General features: G+C 43.1%; 2 protein-coding genes across 12 annotated transcripts in view; both read right to left on the minus strand.

Annotated features, from left to right (window-relative positions):
- The window catches only part of LOC1270605 (disco-interacting protein 2), a 199,555-nt gene that overhangs the window by 135,388 nt on the left and 44,081 nt on the right, over nt 1-20,086 (minus strand). For 5 of the 6 annotated variants that reach the window (XM_061653303.1, XM_061653302.1, XM_061653301.1 and 2 more), the window contains exon 1: nt 7,726-9,294. The exons of the other annotated variant lie outside the window; for it this stretch is intronic. In XM_061653303.1, the coding sequence (XP_061509287.1) occupies nt 7,726-7,810 (85 nt within the window). In that variant the 5' untranslated portion in view covers nt 7,811-9,294. Of the gene's footprint in view, nt 1-7,725; nt 9,295-20,086 lie in introns of those variants that run through there. 6 annotated transcript variants of the gene reach the window in all.
- LOC1270603 (failed axon connections) overlaps nt 14,516-20,086 on the minus strand; it is a 52,120-nt gene continuing 46,549 nt past the window's right edge. For 3 of the 6 annotated variants that reach the window (XM_061653317.1, XM_061653314.1, XM_061653315.1), the window contains exons 3-6: nt 18,125-18,463; nt 17,397-17,534; nt 16,457-16,653; nt 14,516-16,368 (exon numbers count right to left, since the gene is read on the minus strand). In XM_061653317.1, coding sequence (XP_061509301.1) covers nt 16,191-16,368; nt 16,457-16,653; nt 17,397-17,534; nt 18,125-18,463 — 852 coding nt within the window. In that variant the 3' untranslated portion in view covers nt 14,516-16,190. Of the gene's footprint in view, nt 16,369-16,456; nt 16,654-17,396; nt 17,544-18,124; nt 18,464-20,086 lie in introns of all 6 variants that reach the window. The other 3 variants (XM_061653311.1, XM_061653312.1, XM_061653313.1) reach the window with 1 other exon arrangement.

A 20,086-nucleotide genomic window follows, 5' to 3' on the forward strand; every position in this document is an offset into this window, starting at 1 on the left:
TCCGTGAGCCTGCCCCAAACCGTATATTGATCACGATTAAATGCGTAATTTAAAACGTATTGCCTGTTCAAGCGTATGATAACGTCACGACCGATGTACACAAATAAGGGTAAAAATGCATTTTCCAACTGCACTATGACTCATCAATATGAAATGAGATACAAAAAAACATGCAAAAAACACTCGCTGCCGCACAACAACACCTTAATGACTTCATCATCATTCCAGCTTACAGCACACACACAGCACAGACGGTCGACAAAAATCAATTCCCATCTCGTTGTGTAGGTTCGATGTAGATTGAGCGTGGTTGAAGTTTACTTGAATGTGCAAGCTACCCCTCCATAGCTTCATCATCATTCCGAAACGTTAAACATGGCGCAGAGCAGATCGATTTGATTTTAACTCCACCGTTTTTACGTTTTTCTCCTATTTGCTGCTCTACCTTACTGTATCCATCTAAGAAAGTTAACGATGAGGAAGTAAACCCAAACCATCTTGGAAGGGGAGTGGAAGACGGGGCACTATGTGCCGAGTGAGATTCGTGATAACTTTATGAAATGCAATAGGAAAAAAAGCGCATCCCCGCAATTACACAATCCACTGCACTGGGCACGGCAGCGACGACGACGGCAAAGACGGTTCACGCCCCACTGATGCACACACACACACACACAAAGACAGTGCTCTCGCGAAAAGCAATTATCTCAATAACACGGTTCAGTAAATATTCATTTCTCCAATTATCCCCCCTGCTCCGTGATGATAGATCATGCGCCTGGTGCTTGCGCCCGGACACCCCTGGACACACGGAGAGCGATAGTATTATAGCTGAACGCCATGCGATGAGCCGGGTTAAACACGCTCGCGCCCCAATCATATTGGCACGAGATGCCGTTACGCGGTTTAAATCCACCGCCCGGCGATAATCCTTGCATCATATCAAAAGGTAAGCGAAAGATGCGAAGTGTGCAAGCAAAAAAAAAATTAAACAACCCCTAAAAGAGGAGCAGCGAAGCCAAAATCGCAATCACCTCTTATCGGGTAGGTGTGGAGGAGTGGAGGTTATATCTCCGAGCCGGATAAGGTGAATTTGGTACCGAATTCTACGAAACCAACGTCCCAAAAGTGTTCAAAGAACTTGGAGATAAACGATTTATTGATCACAAACTTTCAATTCTTCTCTGGAAAAATAGGGACACACAATAAATTGTTGCAAATATTCGCTTTCATACTACCGATGCTAGACTCGTCACGTTCTCATAGCTGAGCGGAGAAAAAAAAACGAAAAAAAAACAGATGCTTGACAACTTATCAATGAGAATGCATCGACGCATGATATCATCGTTTCCCCTGGGCTTTTTTGTGTGTGCAACACGAGCTGATTGTGTAAATTGCTTGCAGTTAAGCTTTGGCTTATCGGTGCCCCAGCTGCGAATGACGAAACGTTGGAGCTGAGGAAAAAGGTTAGGTCATCAAAATAAAGTACGGTAAAAAGTAGAATTACAATTAAAGAGGTTTAGAAGAGCAACGTATTGCCTTCACACAAAATCGAAACTCTGAGACATTCGTTAATAAGAAAAAAATAAATGATGTATTGCATTGCAGCAGTCAAAAACCACATTATTGCTGTTTTTAACACTATTTAGTACTAAGAATCAGAATTAGTGTGATAGAATCATAAACGAGAGGATAAATGATTCAACAGAACAAATAGCAGTTTCAACGAAACTGATTAGGTTCTACTAAATAGCAGCATGCAGAAGCGCATCGCCTTCTACAAAGCAGTACTGCGATAGAAATCTCATTTTCGAATACGGATGAAATCTTTTTCTTCATAACAATAGTTGTTTACTTATAGAGGAATTTGCCATCAACATTGTTGACTGTTAACTAAAGCAAATTAAACTGTTAACTGTAAAAGGTTAGTTGTTGTGAGTAGTCCTGTGTCGAAGTAGTAGTAAATAGTGAATGTGTTTTTTACGGTTGACCCAAAATTGGAGCCCTTCACGATTCTAGTCAGTTTTTTGTATGGAGTTTGACAGTTGGAGGCTGAAATCGAGTAAACACTCCATATAAAACCACACACAAAACTAGCCTGCAATTTGCAGTCTAGATTATTCTAGCCTCAAAGCTAGAATTAGATTCGAGTACCTGCTCGAAAAATGGCAAAACAAGGTGGTGATTACATTTATCCCAAGGTGCATTTAAGAGATCTGGTGATGGAATCCAGAATCAAAGTGTATGTAGTCCAGGTGGTCTTTTTATAACCAAATTTGAATATCACTTATTGACAGGATGGGTGAAAATTTTTGTTCAAACATGGTCTCTGGAGACTTGAAGAATATATAAAACTTCAAATCTTCATTCAGAAGCAGAAGCGATAAAAACCACCCTTCTAAATTCATACACCTTGGGATAAGCCCACCTGGATGTTATACCGACTTAGATAGCTGCTCGAAAACTGCTATACAATGCAAATAGCTGACAGGCTGAAATTTCAGCCTACGAACTTCAAACGGAAAGGGCCCCATTATTGAGTATGAGATGTTGAAAATCACTTGGAGGATGGGAATGATGCGCATCACCATGTATATATCTATACGTGGAAACTATTTAGTCAAAACTGTTTTGGTGAATGTGTCAACACACATTATTCATTTTTAGCTTTTTCTGGACCTTTTACATCAATTTAGTAAATTCATACTAAACTGATTGACTATGAACACTGCCATCAACATAGTCAAAGCCTTTTTTCAGACCTCAATCTCATGGAAAATGCTAGGAAAATATTAATGTGAGAACCTTTTAAGGGGTAATTTTTAGGTAAGAAAATGATTTCTTTCAAAATTGTTCATTAAATGCAATTGAATAAGTATCTACTTAAAATTTGATCTGAAACTTCACCACTGGGTGAGATAAACATTGTGGAACATTAAGTATTGGAAGCTAACAACACCCCGTTTTCTCACCAAACAAAACGGATGCTCAGATGTCAGATGTGCTTCAATTTGTACCTAAAGTTGTTTGACATTTACAAAAAGGCAGGATAAGAAGAAGAAGAAGAAAAACATTTGCCATACATCCTTGTAGTTCATGGGAAACAAAGATGCATTCTCAGCACGGTGTCACGGTACCTCAGGCCAGCCAGCATGAAGAATTCCTTCAAGTGCTTCGCTAATAAGTCCGGATCTTGCATTACAGCAAATACACACACCACACCGTTACCGCCATCGCCTCCAGTACAAGGTCTCGCCCCCCGGAACGTATTTTGCGCGTTACGCGTTAAGAATCTGTGCACTCATCAACTTTTTTCGCTGATCTGCAGAGAGCCGGACCAACCTGACCGGTGCGCCGCATTTCTTCAAGGTAAAACCAATAAACGTCCCCAACATCGCACCAACTGCTATTGCTGTCTGTGTGTGTCTCGACATCAACAGCGCACCCTCTCAAGGATAAAGACACCTAAAAGAAAGAAACACTCACACACACACACGCCCCGAGCTGACCCAGCTGCTGCTGCTCTAATCGGGTTGTCCACCCGGTGTAGGCTCGGTTGACCGCATGCGAAACCAAGTGCGTACCACCATCACCATCATCATCATCATCCATCGCACGGCGGTGTGTCAGAGAGGAAATTATTATGTTTCTTCAGTGTCGGCGGCTCCAGGGGCCCCACTCACTCGCGCCCGCAACGGAATTGCCTTCAACTTTTTTTTTTATTATTATTATGGATGCTGCTGGCAGAGGTTCGGAGCGATCTGTCGAATACGATCACAGTCACATTACCGCCCGGCCGACTCCAATGGGTTCGCAATCGTTTTTGGGGGCAGGTGGTCGGGTCCCGGCAGACACCGAGTAAATGGCCTCCGGACGTGCAGCACACTACTGTTTGGTGCTGCCGCTGCTGCCGTGGGACGAATGCGCACGCGTACCGCTCAAACGTGTGATGCTGCGGAGGGCATCACACTACCACCACTACCAAAACAGACACAGCGGAAGGTTGAAAGATGACGACAATGAGACGGTGGATGGATGGATGGATGGATACACCGAGTGTGTGCCTGCAAAAATCTAGAAGAGCCCACTCAATTCCCGCCCGTCCGTACACAGCAGCTCGCTGGCGAAGGATGCTGCTGCTGCTTCTGCTAAGCGCGAGACTGGCTCCGTTGGCAAGACGACAATAACGACGAGATAATGCAGCCCCGAGACGAGACGTGTGTTATGCTGTGTTATGCGCCTGCTGCGAAGGGTTTTGCTCTCTATTTCCCCCATTTTAAGCTCATCGTTCAGCGACGACCGTGCACTGCACACACACACACATAATCTTCTCTCGTCGTCTTCATCTTCCGCGTCAGACAAACAGTCATTATCGCAACAATCTTACCCTGTGTGCTCTCTCTCTCTCCCTTCCAATTCTGTGTCTTCGCTGCAGCTCATTGTGTGTTGGAGCCTTTTGCGGAAAACAGCATACCATAGCAATTGCATCTGCCGTCTGTGTGTGTGTGTGTGTCTGTGTGTTGTCTGGGGAGTTTTCGGAGGTGCGGACACGCCACAGAGGGATGCACTCTTTCGCAATGGAACCAGACTCGGGGAGGCAATGTTTACCCATCGGTGCACTTCGCTCCTTCTTAACTAGCAGACAGCAAGAGTGTAGGAGAGATGGGCGACTGTTTTGACGCAGCAGTTCAGTGGTTGATGATTTAGTCCGGTGTACAGTGGAAGTAGATTCGTTTTGAAATAGATATCGGTTGACCTTTGAATAGGTGAAAATGGTTTTTTGGAGATGATTGACGCTATTTGTAGACGAATTTAAACTTCAAAGCTAATTAAATTCAACAAAAATTTCAATGGAAATTCATTGGGTAGTTTTTTGTGAACATATTTCAAGATTATTTTGCTACTTTGGATTGTTTCAGGAAGATTAACTTCTATTAAAAGCTCAGATCCTTTGATCCTATGCATTAAGGCACTAAGATCATTTTAAACCTTTCAGATCCTTTAAAAAAAGGTTTTGAAGCATTAAGTTAATCAATTTCTACTTCACAAACATTGTTCACACGAGGTAGCAAAAGAAAGCATTCATGTTTCATACAAAATTCTTCCTTGCACTGGTGAGAATTCGCCCCGTGTTGAGTTTTGCATCATTCCGTCTCTCTGTCAATACTTCCAAAACGCCTCAGGACACACACCCCGATCCTTTCCTTTCGTCGCGAGCGCGAACCAACTACAAACTCTACCGACACGCCACGACCCGGACGACACGAAGAACGGGACAGACCATGGTGACGGTGACCTTTGCGCTTCCTGCTTTTCGCACATCTCGCTACAGACTCCAATTAGAGAGTTGTGTTTACGGCTGCCACGCCACGACACTCCGAAGGGGGGAGGGGGGGTGGAAGCACTTTTGTTCTCAACAATTTCCGGCCACAGTGCGATTTTCCTCCGCTGCAACCAACACCGCACCATTGCTCTACCGCTTGGGGTGCAGTTTTCGTCAACCAAGTGGTGGAGAAGTTTGCGTAGAATGTCATCTCATCTCGAGAGGTTGGTGGACGCATTTGGTAGAGCAGGCGGCAAAGCTCACAGCTTAAAAAGCGAGGATATGAATTCCTATTCCGAGGATGTTCCTTCCTTCGCTGCAGTCGAAAAATTGCAACTCCAGCGGGAATGCTTTTACTTAGTTGGTTGGTAAATATTTTTGATAGCAGAGCATCAAAAAACGAAGACGAAATTTTTAAATTTTAAGCTTATCAATTTCGAAAGATAGTCATAATAGTCAGTAACATTTGCATGACATAAAATGTTAAGCAACCTACTTATATTCTTTTGATGTAATAGAGGTCCTGTGCTTTTTGGAATCGTCTACTCTATTCGTCATGTCATTTCTAGTCTATTTTGGACATCAAACCATACATTTATGAAAGAAAAAAACATATACTAAGGAACAATAAAAGCTAGAAAAAACATCTTTGATTTTGTATATTTTGTAATTCATGAACTTTGAAGTAAAAATATTAAAAACATATGAAGAAACTATAACACAATTATTAACTTTTAAGGAACTTTGAGCAGACTTCTCAAGCATGTTGTAGTCTGCATAATGTTTTTGAGTGACTTGATAATTGAAGATAACGTTTTATACCGCATTGCTTCGAATTACGGATACTTAAGGCATTGTTGACATGTCATACCTTCTTACTATTTCAAATTTATTCTGTCATATCTCTGCATAAAGCACTTGTCCCAAGCACTAGAACCTTTGCTTTTGAAGACAAAATTAAAGGATTCTGATAATTTTACTCGAAACTTTGCAATAAAGAAATTGTTAGGATATTTTGAATCATATTCCGAACAGTTTGGAGCTCATGTTTCATATTAAGGATGGTTTGGATCAAATTCCGGATAGCCTCAAAAGTTCGTCTAGTATCTTCACAATCACATACACACTATACTGTTTTAGTTTATCACTTCCTATAAGGTTCAAACATCAAATTCCCAAAAATCAGAGTACAATATGATAAAAAACGCTGTTGTTTTCACGTTGATAATTACTTCTAAAAATTGATTCCGATGTACTTCAACGCATCTGGACCAGAGTAATAAGGAATTGTAGTGAAGTCGGCATTGGCCAGGAACCCGATATGAAGAAATTCAATAAAAACATCCTGAATGTCCGGAGTTTGAAGCTGTCCGTAATTTAAAATCAAACCGGTACCGTCTCTCATCATAAACAAATCCTCAAGGATACATTTTTTAAAACTTATCTCAAGGACGCTTAAGTGTCGTTAGAATCAAACACAATTGTGAAACGCAATGTAAAAGCATTCGATCAATTTGCATAATTCAGCAGACGATCAAGCCGATACACATCCTGCACAGATGCAAACTTGCAAACTAAGCAAAGCAGAAACTGAAACATAAAAAAACCCCGGAAAGAAAAAGTGAAAACGACTACCGGCGAAAATGAGCAAAATGACAGTAGTGGTGAGAAGAAGAAGAAAAACATCAGAACACGAACACCACAATACCGTTTTTTTTAATCAGTCTCTCAAGCGACTCAAGCCAGACGAGAAAATAGGAAAATCCCATTCACCACCAAAAAAGGATCAGTCGCTCTCTCCCTCCCAAGACGGCGACGTGGTGAAAATGTACTACACTCTCTCTCCTCTCTCTGTATTTCCCTTTACTTTTTCACCACCCAGGACACATTTTCACCTCCCCCGTTCCTAGCCTGCTTTGCTAGTTGCGAGTTAACAGTGAAACAAGTGCTCCGGCGCCCGGTTCCAATCTCGCAGGTCCTTGGCACTGCTTAAACGCACACAGCTACAGGAAGGATACTAGTCCTGCAAAAAGGGGGTGGACAAGGGTGGCTTTGATTTTGCAGGAGAGATTGAGAGAGATAACAGGCGAGAGAGTGTGTTGCCGGCACTGGGAGAACCGCTGAGTAGACGAGAGGCAGAGAGAGAGAGAGAGAAACAAAAGTTGACACTAAAATATCGATCCGTCTGCAAATTTTCTCCCATGGCACACGCAAACGCACACATACACACACGAAAGGACCGCTTTTCTCTGGCTTGATGGGCAAGGATTTTCGGCTCCAATTTCGATCAGGGTTTGTGATTGTACTTTTCCCATTTAAACGAAAATAAATGCTACATTAATTCTTCTATTAAAATATAAAATAGAAAAATCGACTCCTCACGTAACAAGGCCCATCCTTACCTTCTGAAAGTTCCAACTCGAGCTCGGCCAACTTTTCCCGGACATCGTCCGGGAGCGCCCCATAGTCCACGCTGATGTCGCTCATCTTTGATCCGTTGCTAAAATACTCCTCGTATGGGGGTCCGATGCGAAAAATGGGATGAAAAACCGGTCTCCACCCGCCGGTTGCCGTCACGAACGTTCTTCCCGTTCACCGTACAAACAGACACACACACACACAGACGCAGTAACAATCGCACGCACTGAAACCCAGGCAACGCAGCACCGCACCACTTCCGGGTTGGTGATTTCCTTTTTTGCTGAGTCGCCCCCACAGACCGACTAATTTTTCATCCTTTCTACCGAGACCGGTTGAAACTTGCAGCACACAAACACACACACACACACACCAAGCTGCCGAAAGTGGGTGATTCGCACATCCACACAGGCACACGCACCACCCGCAAAATCTTACTTATCGTTGCAGGTGTTTTTTCCACACTTTCCGCACCGCAGCAGGGAGGAAGAGAAATCCTTCTCGCCAATTTTTACCCGCCTACGCGGAACACACACACGCATACAAAACGCACACGCCCAACACACCCGTCGAGAGGCGGCCAGTTAGTACTGTGTATGTGCACACCGCCTCGCGTAGCTAATCTTTTATGCTGATGCTTTTACGAGCGGCAGCAGCAGCAGCACCACAGCACAGCACACAGATCTCTCTGGTGGTTGTAATCAACACGCGCGCAAAGGCAGGGTGCAAAAAAAAACCACACCACGCACAAACGCACTCGCACACCATCAACGACTGACACCGACTAGCAACGGATGATGATACACAGCATCATCGGCACCGCACACACCACGCGCCTACTGTTACTACTGTTACTCAGCAGCAACACACAACTGCAGCAGTGATTTGCCCACCGCCCGCAAACGCATCCTTTTACCTCTTTCGCCCGCAATTTAGCGATGCTGGTGTAATATTCACACAACAAACACGGACACAGGACACACACACACACACGGGCACACGCACGCACGCACTATTCTTTGCAGCTTTATTTCATTTTATCTTTTGCTGTGCGCCCTAATGCTCTCCCCGGCGGAGGAGACCCGCTTCCTCACATACACACACACACATACACGCTCTATCTCGCTCGCTCTATCGCTGCTTCGCTGCACAACCTACAGGGCAGCAGGGTTTCGTTCCGTTTCCCCCTGGGGTTGGCTCACCACCGACCCCTACCGGACGGCATACTGCGATTGTGAGTGTGTCTGGGGAGGCGCGAAAGGCTCGCTTTACTTGCATCCAATCAAAACCCACACAATAACAACACGAGCACGCGCGCACCCCTTTGTTCGGGGGCAAACACTGCAATTCACAACACTCTTTCAACGATTTTTTAGCCTTCTTTCCAGCGGAAAACCACCGTGAGACAGTGACAGCGTCCGTCCGTCCGCCGTGAGGTTACCTTTTGAAATGAAACAAAACAAACAAACGGCACCGAACTGACAGATACGTAGAGTGGAAAAATGGTCAAGATGTGCACAGTGTGGCGGTGAGCGGTTACCCGTTTCGCTGTGTTTATGACTGCTGGTTGAGTACTGCTGTTCATTCCCTAGCTCGCGTTGACGTTTGAAGCGGAGAATTGAGGCGGCGCTCTGGCAGCAATCAAACACGATATCCGACTCAAACAAACCCAACGTGGAAAAGAGAGGAGGTGTCTTCTTTGCGTTTGGCATGTTGAGATTCAGTTTGATATTTAGCCGTCGATATAATATAACGTGAAAATGCCGATTTATGATGTGTGGTTGCAAAATACATTTTTTTGTACTAAACAATTTTTTTATGCTGGTGGTGCTGCTGGTTATGGGTTTGATAAAAGAATTGTTTACATTTATCTTTTATCAAACCCATAACCAGCAGCACTTGTCGCATTTGCCGACACCTCCTCCACCAACTGCCGTCGATCCTGGTTTTGTGATTTTTTTTCTAAAGCCTTAATGGCCAAATGTTCTACATGACGACACCTCCTATCTACCCACTTTGAAACAAACCCACATGCAGGGTTTGCCTAGTCAGTTTCGAATGTAAACATTGTTACAGGGTTTCCAAGTCAATTTCGAATGTAACCGCGAGGCCACATGAGGTGAAATATACAGTGAAATGAACTATTCGGCAGGCGAAATATCTGACGGATTAGGCACTGGTCTAATCTTGTTGCGCGCAACATTGTTGCTGGCAAAATGTATGGATTTTGACAGCTAGCGCAACTTTGTTGCCGGCCAAATTCAAACCAATTTGATTTTTGTCTGGCAACATTTTCCATTTACCTTGGTCATAGTAATCGGGTGTATGAAATGACACAGCAGCAGTGAGCGTTTTGTTGACATCCGCTAAATTTGGAATTTTTGCATTTATAATACAATTTTTGGTGTATATATTTTTTTTTAACACTTTATTCAACAAGTGAATGGTAAAAAATAAACTCTGAGCTGTGAATTGGCTAATTTTTTACGCTAAACAAGGTCAAAGCGAAATGTTGCCAGCAACATTCATAGACCACCTCAGCGATATGTTTCCGAGCAACAATGTTGCGCGCAACAACATTAGACCGCTGCCTTAAACATCACAGCAATCAGCTGATGTGCAATGTAAACAAATAACGTGCACAAAATCCTAATTAAATCCATTAAATAACTTCAATATCGAGCACTTCGTCAATTTTCAGTCAACAGTTCATAAATTCTTCTAATTAAGGAATGTTCTGCTCAAGAAAATATTATTTTTAAGTGAATTTCGAAAGAGAATGTTGTATCTCCCCCAACCCTTTAGCTGTACCTGTCAGATATTTCACCTGTCAAATAGTTCATTTCGCTGTATATTTCACCTCATGTAGCCGCGCGGTAAACGTTGTTATTCACCGCGTGCAAGATGTTTATCCACATCGATCTTACATTTCATTTCCATCATAATAATTTTTAATTTCTTAACTATGATTTTTAACACATCTCATGCTGTGTAGTGTTTGACAGTTCTTTGTGATGTGTTGAAAATCATGTTTAAGAACTGAAATTTCATTTTTGTAGCAAATACAGCGTTTGACAGCTGTTGAAAAACATCTTGGAGGAGGTGAATGCTAATGTGCACATTCAATAGTGACTTGTAAAACTCTGTAATGTTTTCCAGTTGTGTCCAACGTTGCTAAACATGTTTTTATTTTTTTTATTCCGAATTGGTACTGGCCCGCACAAGCCTGTTTTACAGCAAATGCGAAATTACTTTCTCTACATACCTTTTTGAGTTTTTAAATAAAATGATAGTTCAGCTACGCGCAAAACTGCACTGGTAATAATTTAACCTAAAAAACATCAGTTATTAGCTGCGTTAACGTATGCGACTGTCGAGTCCCATACATTTTGGCTAAATCGTATCGTATTGCGTCAGAACAAGTACGGCTTTCTAAATCATTCTCTCTAAGATGTAGTCTCTTCAGGATGAGTCTTTAAGATGAATATTTTGACGGTCCCGTCAATATCCATACATTTGATGTCTCTTCAAGATGCATATCTCCCTAAGGCGAATATTCTCTAAGTTGCATATGCAATTTGAAAGTCCAATTTCTCTAAGATGAATTTTGAAAGACAGTTTACAAAAATATTGGTCTAAGGTTGCCAGGTTTTTCTCATGGATTCTTGGATACTTCATAGCAACACTTTCATTAGTTTTCCTCAACATGAATATCTCTCTAAGCTGACGGTCCCTTGAAGATTCACTTCAGGGAGATTTCACTGAAGTACATTCCTATAAGTAAGTGCGTGGAATTAGTTGACAACGTTTATAGCAACGAATTTTGGAGAAAATTTTTGAAGGCTTAGAAAAACTAAACACACTTTCGTACTCTTTGGCAATACAAATAACTTCTCATTATAATAAAGCATGAAGAAGCTCATGGGACGTTAATTTTTTTTTTTTTTGAAAAACTTCGTCGATAGTCTCGATTGCTAGGACAACAATTCTACAAATACGCAAGTACAGGATAATCATTGTCGGATACTTGGATTTTAGGCAACTTTTATGTGTCTGCGAAACAGTAAATCACACAAACTTTGTGCGGTCGCTTTCATCTCTCATAACAATGATTGAGCAAACAAATGAATTGCAAAATATTCTTTACAAATACAAATGAGCACAAAGGAGTAAAATGCGGTATTTTTTTAGGCTTTCCAACTATACTTTTAAGGTGTACTAGACCAATAGTCAGGTTGTTACAGAGGGCAAATTGGGTAAGATCTGAACTGAACTGCTGAACTGAGTCAAGCTAAACCAACTAGAACAGAACTGTCTGGAAAAAGACTTTCCAGAAATTTGGAAAGTCTGGAGTGCGATACTTTATCAATTCTTTGTGGTTGATTCAGTTCAATATAAAAGATTCTTATTCAGGATTATGTATTTGGTATTTGTAAAAAAAATCTTAAAAAATGCGAACAATGTAATGTTTGCTGATATTGATACATTTTTGGGATATTTAAGGAAACTAGACGTCCCATTTTGATCCTCTGCTTAGGGCCCCAGTTGGATAAATCCGCCTCTGGGTTAGATCATACTAATTAACTTTAAAACAAAACAGTATTTAAAGGAAACAGAAATAAAGTGTATAACAAATGGTAAGAAAAGCTATACCAACCTTTGCTTTCTACAAACACTTGTTAGCCAACATGTAACACATCTCGGACACACACCATTTGATTGTAGTCGTGGTTCATATCAATTTATTTCCTTTCATTTTTCCGTTCATGTTTGGTTTACTGAATGCTGGATGTTCACCGGAAATATTTACGCCTAAATGTACGCATTTATATGGGGATGTATGGTTGAATGTGTAATGTACGTGGTAGTATGTGTATGCATTTTTTGTTTCATATAAAGTTGTTAGGGGGGGGGGAGGAGGAGGGGCTGGTATTCTCTTGTGGGATTATTTTTCGCCTTGTTTCTGATTCTTTGCATTTTGCTCTACAATTTCATTAGCTTCTTCAGTTCACACTAATTTTCAAAATGATTTTTCGTTTGTTTCCTATTTGCGGAGGGAGAGAGAGAGAGACAGTGAGCGAGAGTGAATGAGATTTGTTTGATTTACGCTTTATGATTTTAATGTTTCGTCAAAAATTCCTGATGGCGTCTGGTGGCGTTCTCGTTCTCTGTCAAGAGAAGCGTTTTGTCGTCTTCCTGCTACGGAACAACAAACGTCCCGCAAAGGAGCGGTCTCCCAGTTTTATTTTTATTCTTTCACTGTTTGCCAACCCGTTCCCCAAATATCTCTCGGCCGTACTTTCACTCGTACCAAACGCGTCCTAACTTTCAGTTCTCCGCTTCGCCACTCCATCCCACTGACTAAATCTCGTGTGAAGAATCTCAACCATACGGACACATACACATATTCAACATATTCTGGTACGTTATAAACATTTACAAAAAAATTTCCAATTTTCATCGCACAAAATATCTAACCACCTGTCCCCGCCCTATTCTTGTACCGTGTCCACAAAAGTGACACAACTCACGCAACTGAGAAAGAGACCCTGCTACATTGTACACGGTTCGTTTTACAAAAGCACAGACAGAAACACTAAAAACTAAAAACAGACACAGCGGGGGGGGGGGGGGGGAAGGGTTGGGGGATGATAGTGAATATAAGCTACAAGGACTCGCCTTTCCATCGCTCTACACCTTTTCTCCTATGCGCCACTTTAACCTAAAACTGAACTATTTTAAATTGCAAACCGTTAACGTCATTGCAGTCATATGAGATAATTACGAGCTATAAAAGCGGATTCACACCGGACACACGGTGATGCCCAGAAAGAAAAATATAAAAAAGCGAGACGAAACAAAGTACAGAAAGCTACAAAAAATACGATCAAAACACACACACAAAAACGCGAAAAGGTCATCTTCTCGTGAAAACTCAAAACATCTCCCCTCCGAGTTCTCTTATGCTTCTCTCCAAAAAGAGATGCATATACTATAGTTCTTGGTGATTTGTTCTTGTGCGGAATCTTTAAAACTTCAGTTCAGACTTGCGTACGTCATACACTATTACCGTCCGACAAACGCACGGGGAGGTTCGGCAAAAGGCAATAGTTTTGCGCTTTTATTATACATTACCTTTACGTTTTTTTTATGTGGTTCTGTGTGTGTGAATGTTTGCGTGTGCGTGTGTTGCAATAAAAATATTTCTATAAATATAAAATATATAAGAAAATATATATAAAAAAAATCAAGTAGCAATTCTACAAATTACTAATATCGCTCGCTCGCGGAACATAATTTTCGTGTACCTGCATTCTCCCTAAATATCCGCGTCTCGTTAAACACACTAAAAGCTCGCATGAGAGAGAGAGAGAGAATGGTGAAGCGCATGAGAAAGGTGGATGCATTAAAGGTAAGGACCTGAAAAAGTTATTTCGAATTGAAAAAAAAACTCTAATCATGCAGAAAGCATACGAAGCCAACCACAACCCCTGCATCCGAGGGCGGGAAAACAAAAGGCGCCAAAAGGGGGGAGAAAAATAACTACAAACAGTAGAAACACGTTTCTAGCTAGCCAACTCCACTACCGCTCCATATTCCCTTCTCTTTTCGCTCGTTTCTCATGCTCAACTTACTCCGTTCGAACAAAACAGCGGCAATCACACCACACAAACCACACACCTCGCAAACATCATCATCACCAAAACGAGATTCATCATACCCCATCATACTCCCGCCGGAGTGGGTTCGTCGTTGAGTCGTGTGTCGCATTCGTCGTTTTCTGTTCAGCGAAAATACTGAACAGACGAAAGGTTTATTTGACTTTTTTTGTTTGTTTTGTTTGTTACTGTGTTTGTCCTTTTTCATTACCTACGTATTTTGCTCTTCCTTTGAGTTCTACACTTATGTTATCGCCTGCAAAAAATCTTTACACAAATGAAAAGTTTTTGAGTATTGTATGCATATCTATTCCTGTGTGTTGCTTGCACGCCGTTCCGTCGTTCCGCTTGCCTGCGCTTTTCACACCGTCGCTGTTTTTTGAGAACTTTCGATGTGTTTGCTGCCATTTGCTTTATGCAACTGAGCTACTAACACAAACACACACAATCCATTTCCATCTCTTGCACTCTCACTCTCTCTCTCTCTCTCTCTCTTCTTCACTTCACTTTAGCGTGTGTTTGTTTTTTTGTTTTTCTTTAATTTTCGTTTTACTTAATACGATTAATTTCTATATATTTTTTTTTGCGCGGGAAGGAGACAACCTTCGCGCGAAACGCAAAACACTACTCGGCAGTGGCCATTTCCGTTTACGGGTTTTCCAATTTCGCAAACTGCTACTGCTGCTGCTGCTTCCTCCCATTCGCTTTACTTCGCTTCTGGTGTGGTGTCTCTTCCTTTTTTTTCCAAACCTCTTCTTCTTTCTATTTTTTTGCCTACTCCGTCGCATCTCTTCTTTATCTTATTTCACTTTCCTACTTGCATGTGTGTTTTATTATCCTTTCTCTCTGTGGTTATCATCATCATGCTGGCACATTCGCTTCCTTTCCTTTCGTTTGTTCTTTCCTCTTTTGGTCTTCTTCTTGTTCTTCTTTCGTATCCATTTCCTTCTGATTTTCTGAGTTTGATCTGTTTGTTTTTGTGTTCTTCCTCTATTATAATATTCAATTAAATTTCACCCTTTTTCCATTTCTCTCTTTATGCCGCTGGCGAAACCGAAAAGGGATATAAGATTAATGTGGAAATTGATACGCATGCGATGGAACGGAGAAAGGAAAAGAACAAGGGAAGGAAAAACTCTATATTCATAAACGCGAAAAACAATCGTTTCCTCCTTCTGCTTCTGCGGCTTCTTTCATAGCTTTTTTATATATGTATAAAAAAGGGACGAAAAACACAAATAATATCGAATAAACAATCGAAAGGAAAAACAAAACATTCCCTTTCCCTCCCCATTTGCATTTTCTTCCTGCTGCGCGCGCGTTACAAAACTAACCGCAGCACAACACTCGCAGCCCCCCGCTTTCACACTCGCCACTATACGATTAGTGGTTGCCGGTTGCACACGTACGTGTACTTCCATCGTAAGAATTTCCTTTCTAGAGTTTTTTTTTGTTTTGTTTTGTTTTGTTGTTTCTACAAAATAATATATCCTTGCATAAAGAGTAGGTGGAATTGTATCGACTTCTCCGGCGAGATTTTTCTTTTCTTTTTTTTCGATTCGGAGAAGTTGGTGGATGTTTTGTTGCTGTTTTTTTTTGTTACGGAAGCACGTCACACTATATATATATTTCTTAATTTAGCTGACGGCTTGTTTCAGTAGAATAGTTGTAAAAAAGCAATAGTGCTTCCTCGCTTCTTGTTGCTGCTGCTGCTGCTGCTGTTGCTGTTGTTTGCTGCTGTGCATTATTTAATGTGGCCGCTCTCTAGCTTTCACCGCTCCCTAACCACCTTATTTGGCGGCTGCCTCCTCTTTCTCTTTATTCTCCTCCACCACCTTCTCGGGTTCCTCCTTCTTTTCGGACTTCTCGTTCGAGTTGTCCTTCTCGAGCTCCTTTTCCGACTCGTTCTTGTCCTGTTCGGCGGTCTTTTCCGTGTCAGCACCTTCCTTGTTTTCCTTGGTTTCCGGCCTGTGGATGGATGAAACACGTTAGGTGGTCAGTTAGGCTATGAAACAGGCGACTTCCCTACAGCGCCTACACACACACACACACTTACTCTGGTTTCGGGATGTGCGCGTTCAGATCCAGCTTGGTGCAGATGTCCTCCCAGTCGGGGAAGCAGCGCTCCTTGATCCGCGAAACGTGTCCCACCAGGTTCGGGCAGTTCTCCTGCATGAACTCCTTCAGACCGTACTTAACCTCGTCCAGAATGAAGTGAATTTGGGCCAACACGGAGAATGCAACACAGTCGAGCTGGAATTGGGGGAGAGAGAGAGGAAGGAATGGACATTACAATCATTGAATATTTCTACTGAAGAGTTCCAAAACGCCTCTTCTCTAGTGATGGAAAACATGAGGTTTTTGTCGGGATCGATTTTGACTAGCTCCGATTTTTTGTGTAATCGATTCCGGATAGTAGGTCCGAAATTTGTCCGGCTCCAGAATCGAAACAGAAATCAGATACGAAATTGGATTCGAATCTGGAATCGAACTCGAATCCGGAATCGAATACGACTCGAGAATCGGAATCGTCTTAGGAACCGGTTTCGGAATCGGCTCTATAATGAGAATCGGTACCGGAATCAAATTCGAATTCGATATCTTCATGGAAATAGGCGTTTGGTTCCTATGCAGCTACGATTGTTTCGATAGCCACCAAGAACCCAAAATTATTTGTAACGATCTATTCTTATCAAAATTCCAGGATTGATTTCGTTTCTATAACCTCTGATTTCAATTCTAGAACTGACTCTGATTCTGGAATCCATTCTGATTCCGATTCCGGAGCTGATTACGATTCCCGAGCCAATTACAATTCCGGGGCCGATTCCGGAATTGGAGTCAGCACCGGCGGCTACTCCGGAATCTGCTCCAGAATCTACTCCGAAATCGGAGTCGGCTCCGGAATTGATACCGAACACCATAATCGGAACCGGGTAGTTCCGATTCTGAGCTCTCCGTACTACTCTGCTCCTTCTTTCCGAACAACTACTTACCGTGGTGGGTTCATCACCGAAGAAGAATGGCTTATCGGCCAGCAGCTCGGACAGCACCTTCAGATCCTTGCGACCGAACTCCTCAATTTCCTCCGGCTTGTGGACGCCCAGGCCCTGAGCTTTCACCTTTTTAGCACCCTGGAAACACTAGAGACGTTAGAGGACGGATGGTTCCGGATTAACAAACGGGTGCACACTACATGACATGGTATGGTTGAGAGAGAGGTAGAGCCAGATGAAACATGTCGCTTGCTTCAGACGTTTGTTAGAGAGTTCTGCGTGTGTGTGAGATTGAGGAATGAATATCTTTGGATCACTTCTCCAAAAAAAGGCTTATATGAACCTTCTATTCCACGCCTGAAGGTAGGTCTCAAGACTCAAGAGCTAGAGAACAATCACGGGTAAGTTAATGATCCATGCAGGAAAGAATAGGAGCAAGAGACTCTTCAAGATGGACATGGAATTCTATTGACATTCAGAAGAATTATGAGTTCGACAAATGCATGCAGAGGACGCCGGCCTACAATTCTTCACCGAGCGAAGTAGCTACTGGATGATCTATTGGCGCAGGAGTGTTGTGGATGAGTGCACGGGAAGGATTAAAGGATGCGCTGTAGAATTGTTCAGGCAAATATGGACGGAAAATGGAATGGGTGCACACATACATACACAAAACGGGGTTTTGCAACGGTAACAAGATTGCAACAGTAACAGAACACAACACTTACCTTGCGGCTGAACTGGAATTTGAAGAAGAAGTTCAGCAGCGCATTCGGCAGACGGCTGCCGAGCGCGTGCTGCAGGTTGATCTTGTAGCCCTTGAGCATCTGTTCCGTGTTCTTGCTGCGCCAGGACAGCACCACCCAGACGAGATGGTTCTCCAGCATCGAAATCATCGCGTGGGCAATGTTGCGCTGCTCCTGGGTCAGGGCGGCGTCCAGGTCCTTGTCGTAGCGCGTCGCCAGCTCCTGCATGATGATGGTCGAGTCGGCAATCTCCTCCCCATTGACCTCGACGAACGGCAGCTGTCCCTTCTTCGAGCGCAGCTTCAGCTTATGGTCGATGTTCTGCGAAGGTAATAATATGGATGTTTATTATTCATGAGATTTTGCGGGAGATTTACTACAGAGATAAGCATTTTGCGTAGGGCGAGATATGCGAAGCTATCAACTAAAGACGCAGCGTAAATGGGAAATGGACAAGATAAATTCATTTTCTGTGCTAATCCGCCTCAGCATGTTTAATGCAGGTTCTTTGGTTACCTCGCAATGGTATTAGTGAAGCGCGTGAAGGCTAAAATTATTTAATTCACAAAACTACTACAACACTAATACCATACATCTGGAGGAACGTTTCCGCACCAGCACTTAAGGTTCGTTTTCGTCCTAGGTTTTGCTCCTTCGTGTGGTCGAAGGCTATTTTCCCGCGAGTGCTCATTTTCGCACGACTACTGGCCCACATTTGGTCCCCTTTTTTTTTGGACGTCCGCCATTAAGCCCGCCCAGAGGATCCCGCTCTCCTCCAACCGAAGCTCAACCCAGAAACGGAACAGCGCAAGAGGGCCATTAGGTCGAACAATGCAAAGGATGTCAAATTGATCGCCCAGGCGGCGGCCCCAGAGGCGGCACAAAGGTGGGCAGTGGCCGACGCAATAAATTTCAATTCCATTGCATACATTAAACGCATTTATGTTGGAAAATAAATGATTTATACGGCACGTACAATGCGGCCAGACGCAACTTTAACCAATGTGTGTGTGTGTGTGTGCGTGTGTTGAACTATCTATCGAGAGCGGAAGAGCGATAGAAAGTGAAAGAGAGACGCCCAAAAAGCTCTCCATTGTTCGGCAAAGCAGAAAAGAAAGGATCAGCAATCTGTGGACCGCGACCAGCGCCGCCTCAGCAAATCAAAGTTCCACCGGGTAAGCGCGTCCTGTTGTCACACTAACACAGTTGCAGGAGCTGTTTTTTCCCCCTATCCAGACACTGCCCCACCGTCCCCATACCGGGCCTTACACTCCCCCTACGCCTGCTAAAGGGGTGTCGGCCGCCTGGTTCGTTGCGCGCGCAAACGCGAACAGCGTCCTCCGTCGACGAGGAACGTGAAAAGGTTGGGTATGGGTATGGGCTGGAGACCACAAGAAGCGACTCCCGACAATGCCCTCCACATCTCGTGGCGTATCCTGAGCTGGGGGAGCTCTTTTGTTGGAGCCAGCATTCCCCTTCCCTCCTGTGCTGTGACGCCACCAATCCCACAATAAGGCAAGCTGGAAGCCGGCTACGGCTCGTTTAGCCGCCCCATGAAATCTAATTTTATCCTTCAACGGTTCGCTTTCTGTGGGCAATGTGTATGTGTCTGTGTGTGTTGGCACCCGGGGGCAGACACGCTGGAAAAAGCGTCGCGCCTTTTGCTGCAAATTGGCACGAGCGCGCGTCCTTTGACCGGAGGACTTTCCAGTCGGCATTGCACAGCGTTTCGTCCTTATCGTCGGTAATTTAATGGAAGAAATCAGTTTACGCTTGAAAGTATGTTAAAGTGTTCCACCCCCCACCATCCGACCACATCTGCAAGATGAAACGCTGGCAGTGAACGCCGCTAATTGCATACTCACGATAGAAAAAGAATAAAAATACGCCTGCAATAACACGCTTGGAAAATGCTTCCCACATGGGAAATGAAAGGCATACAGG

The sequence above is a fragment of the Anopheles gambiae genome, chromosome 3 (genome assembly GCF_943734735.2).
Source record: "Anopheles gambiae chromosome 3, idAnoGambNW_F1_1, whole genome shotgun sequence".
Classification (NCBI taxonomy): Eukaryota; Metazoa; Arthropoda; class Insecta; order Diptera; family Culicidae; genus Anopheles; species Anopheles gambiae.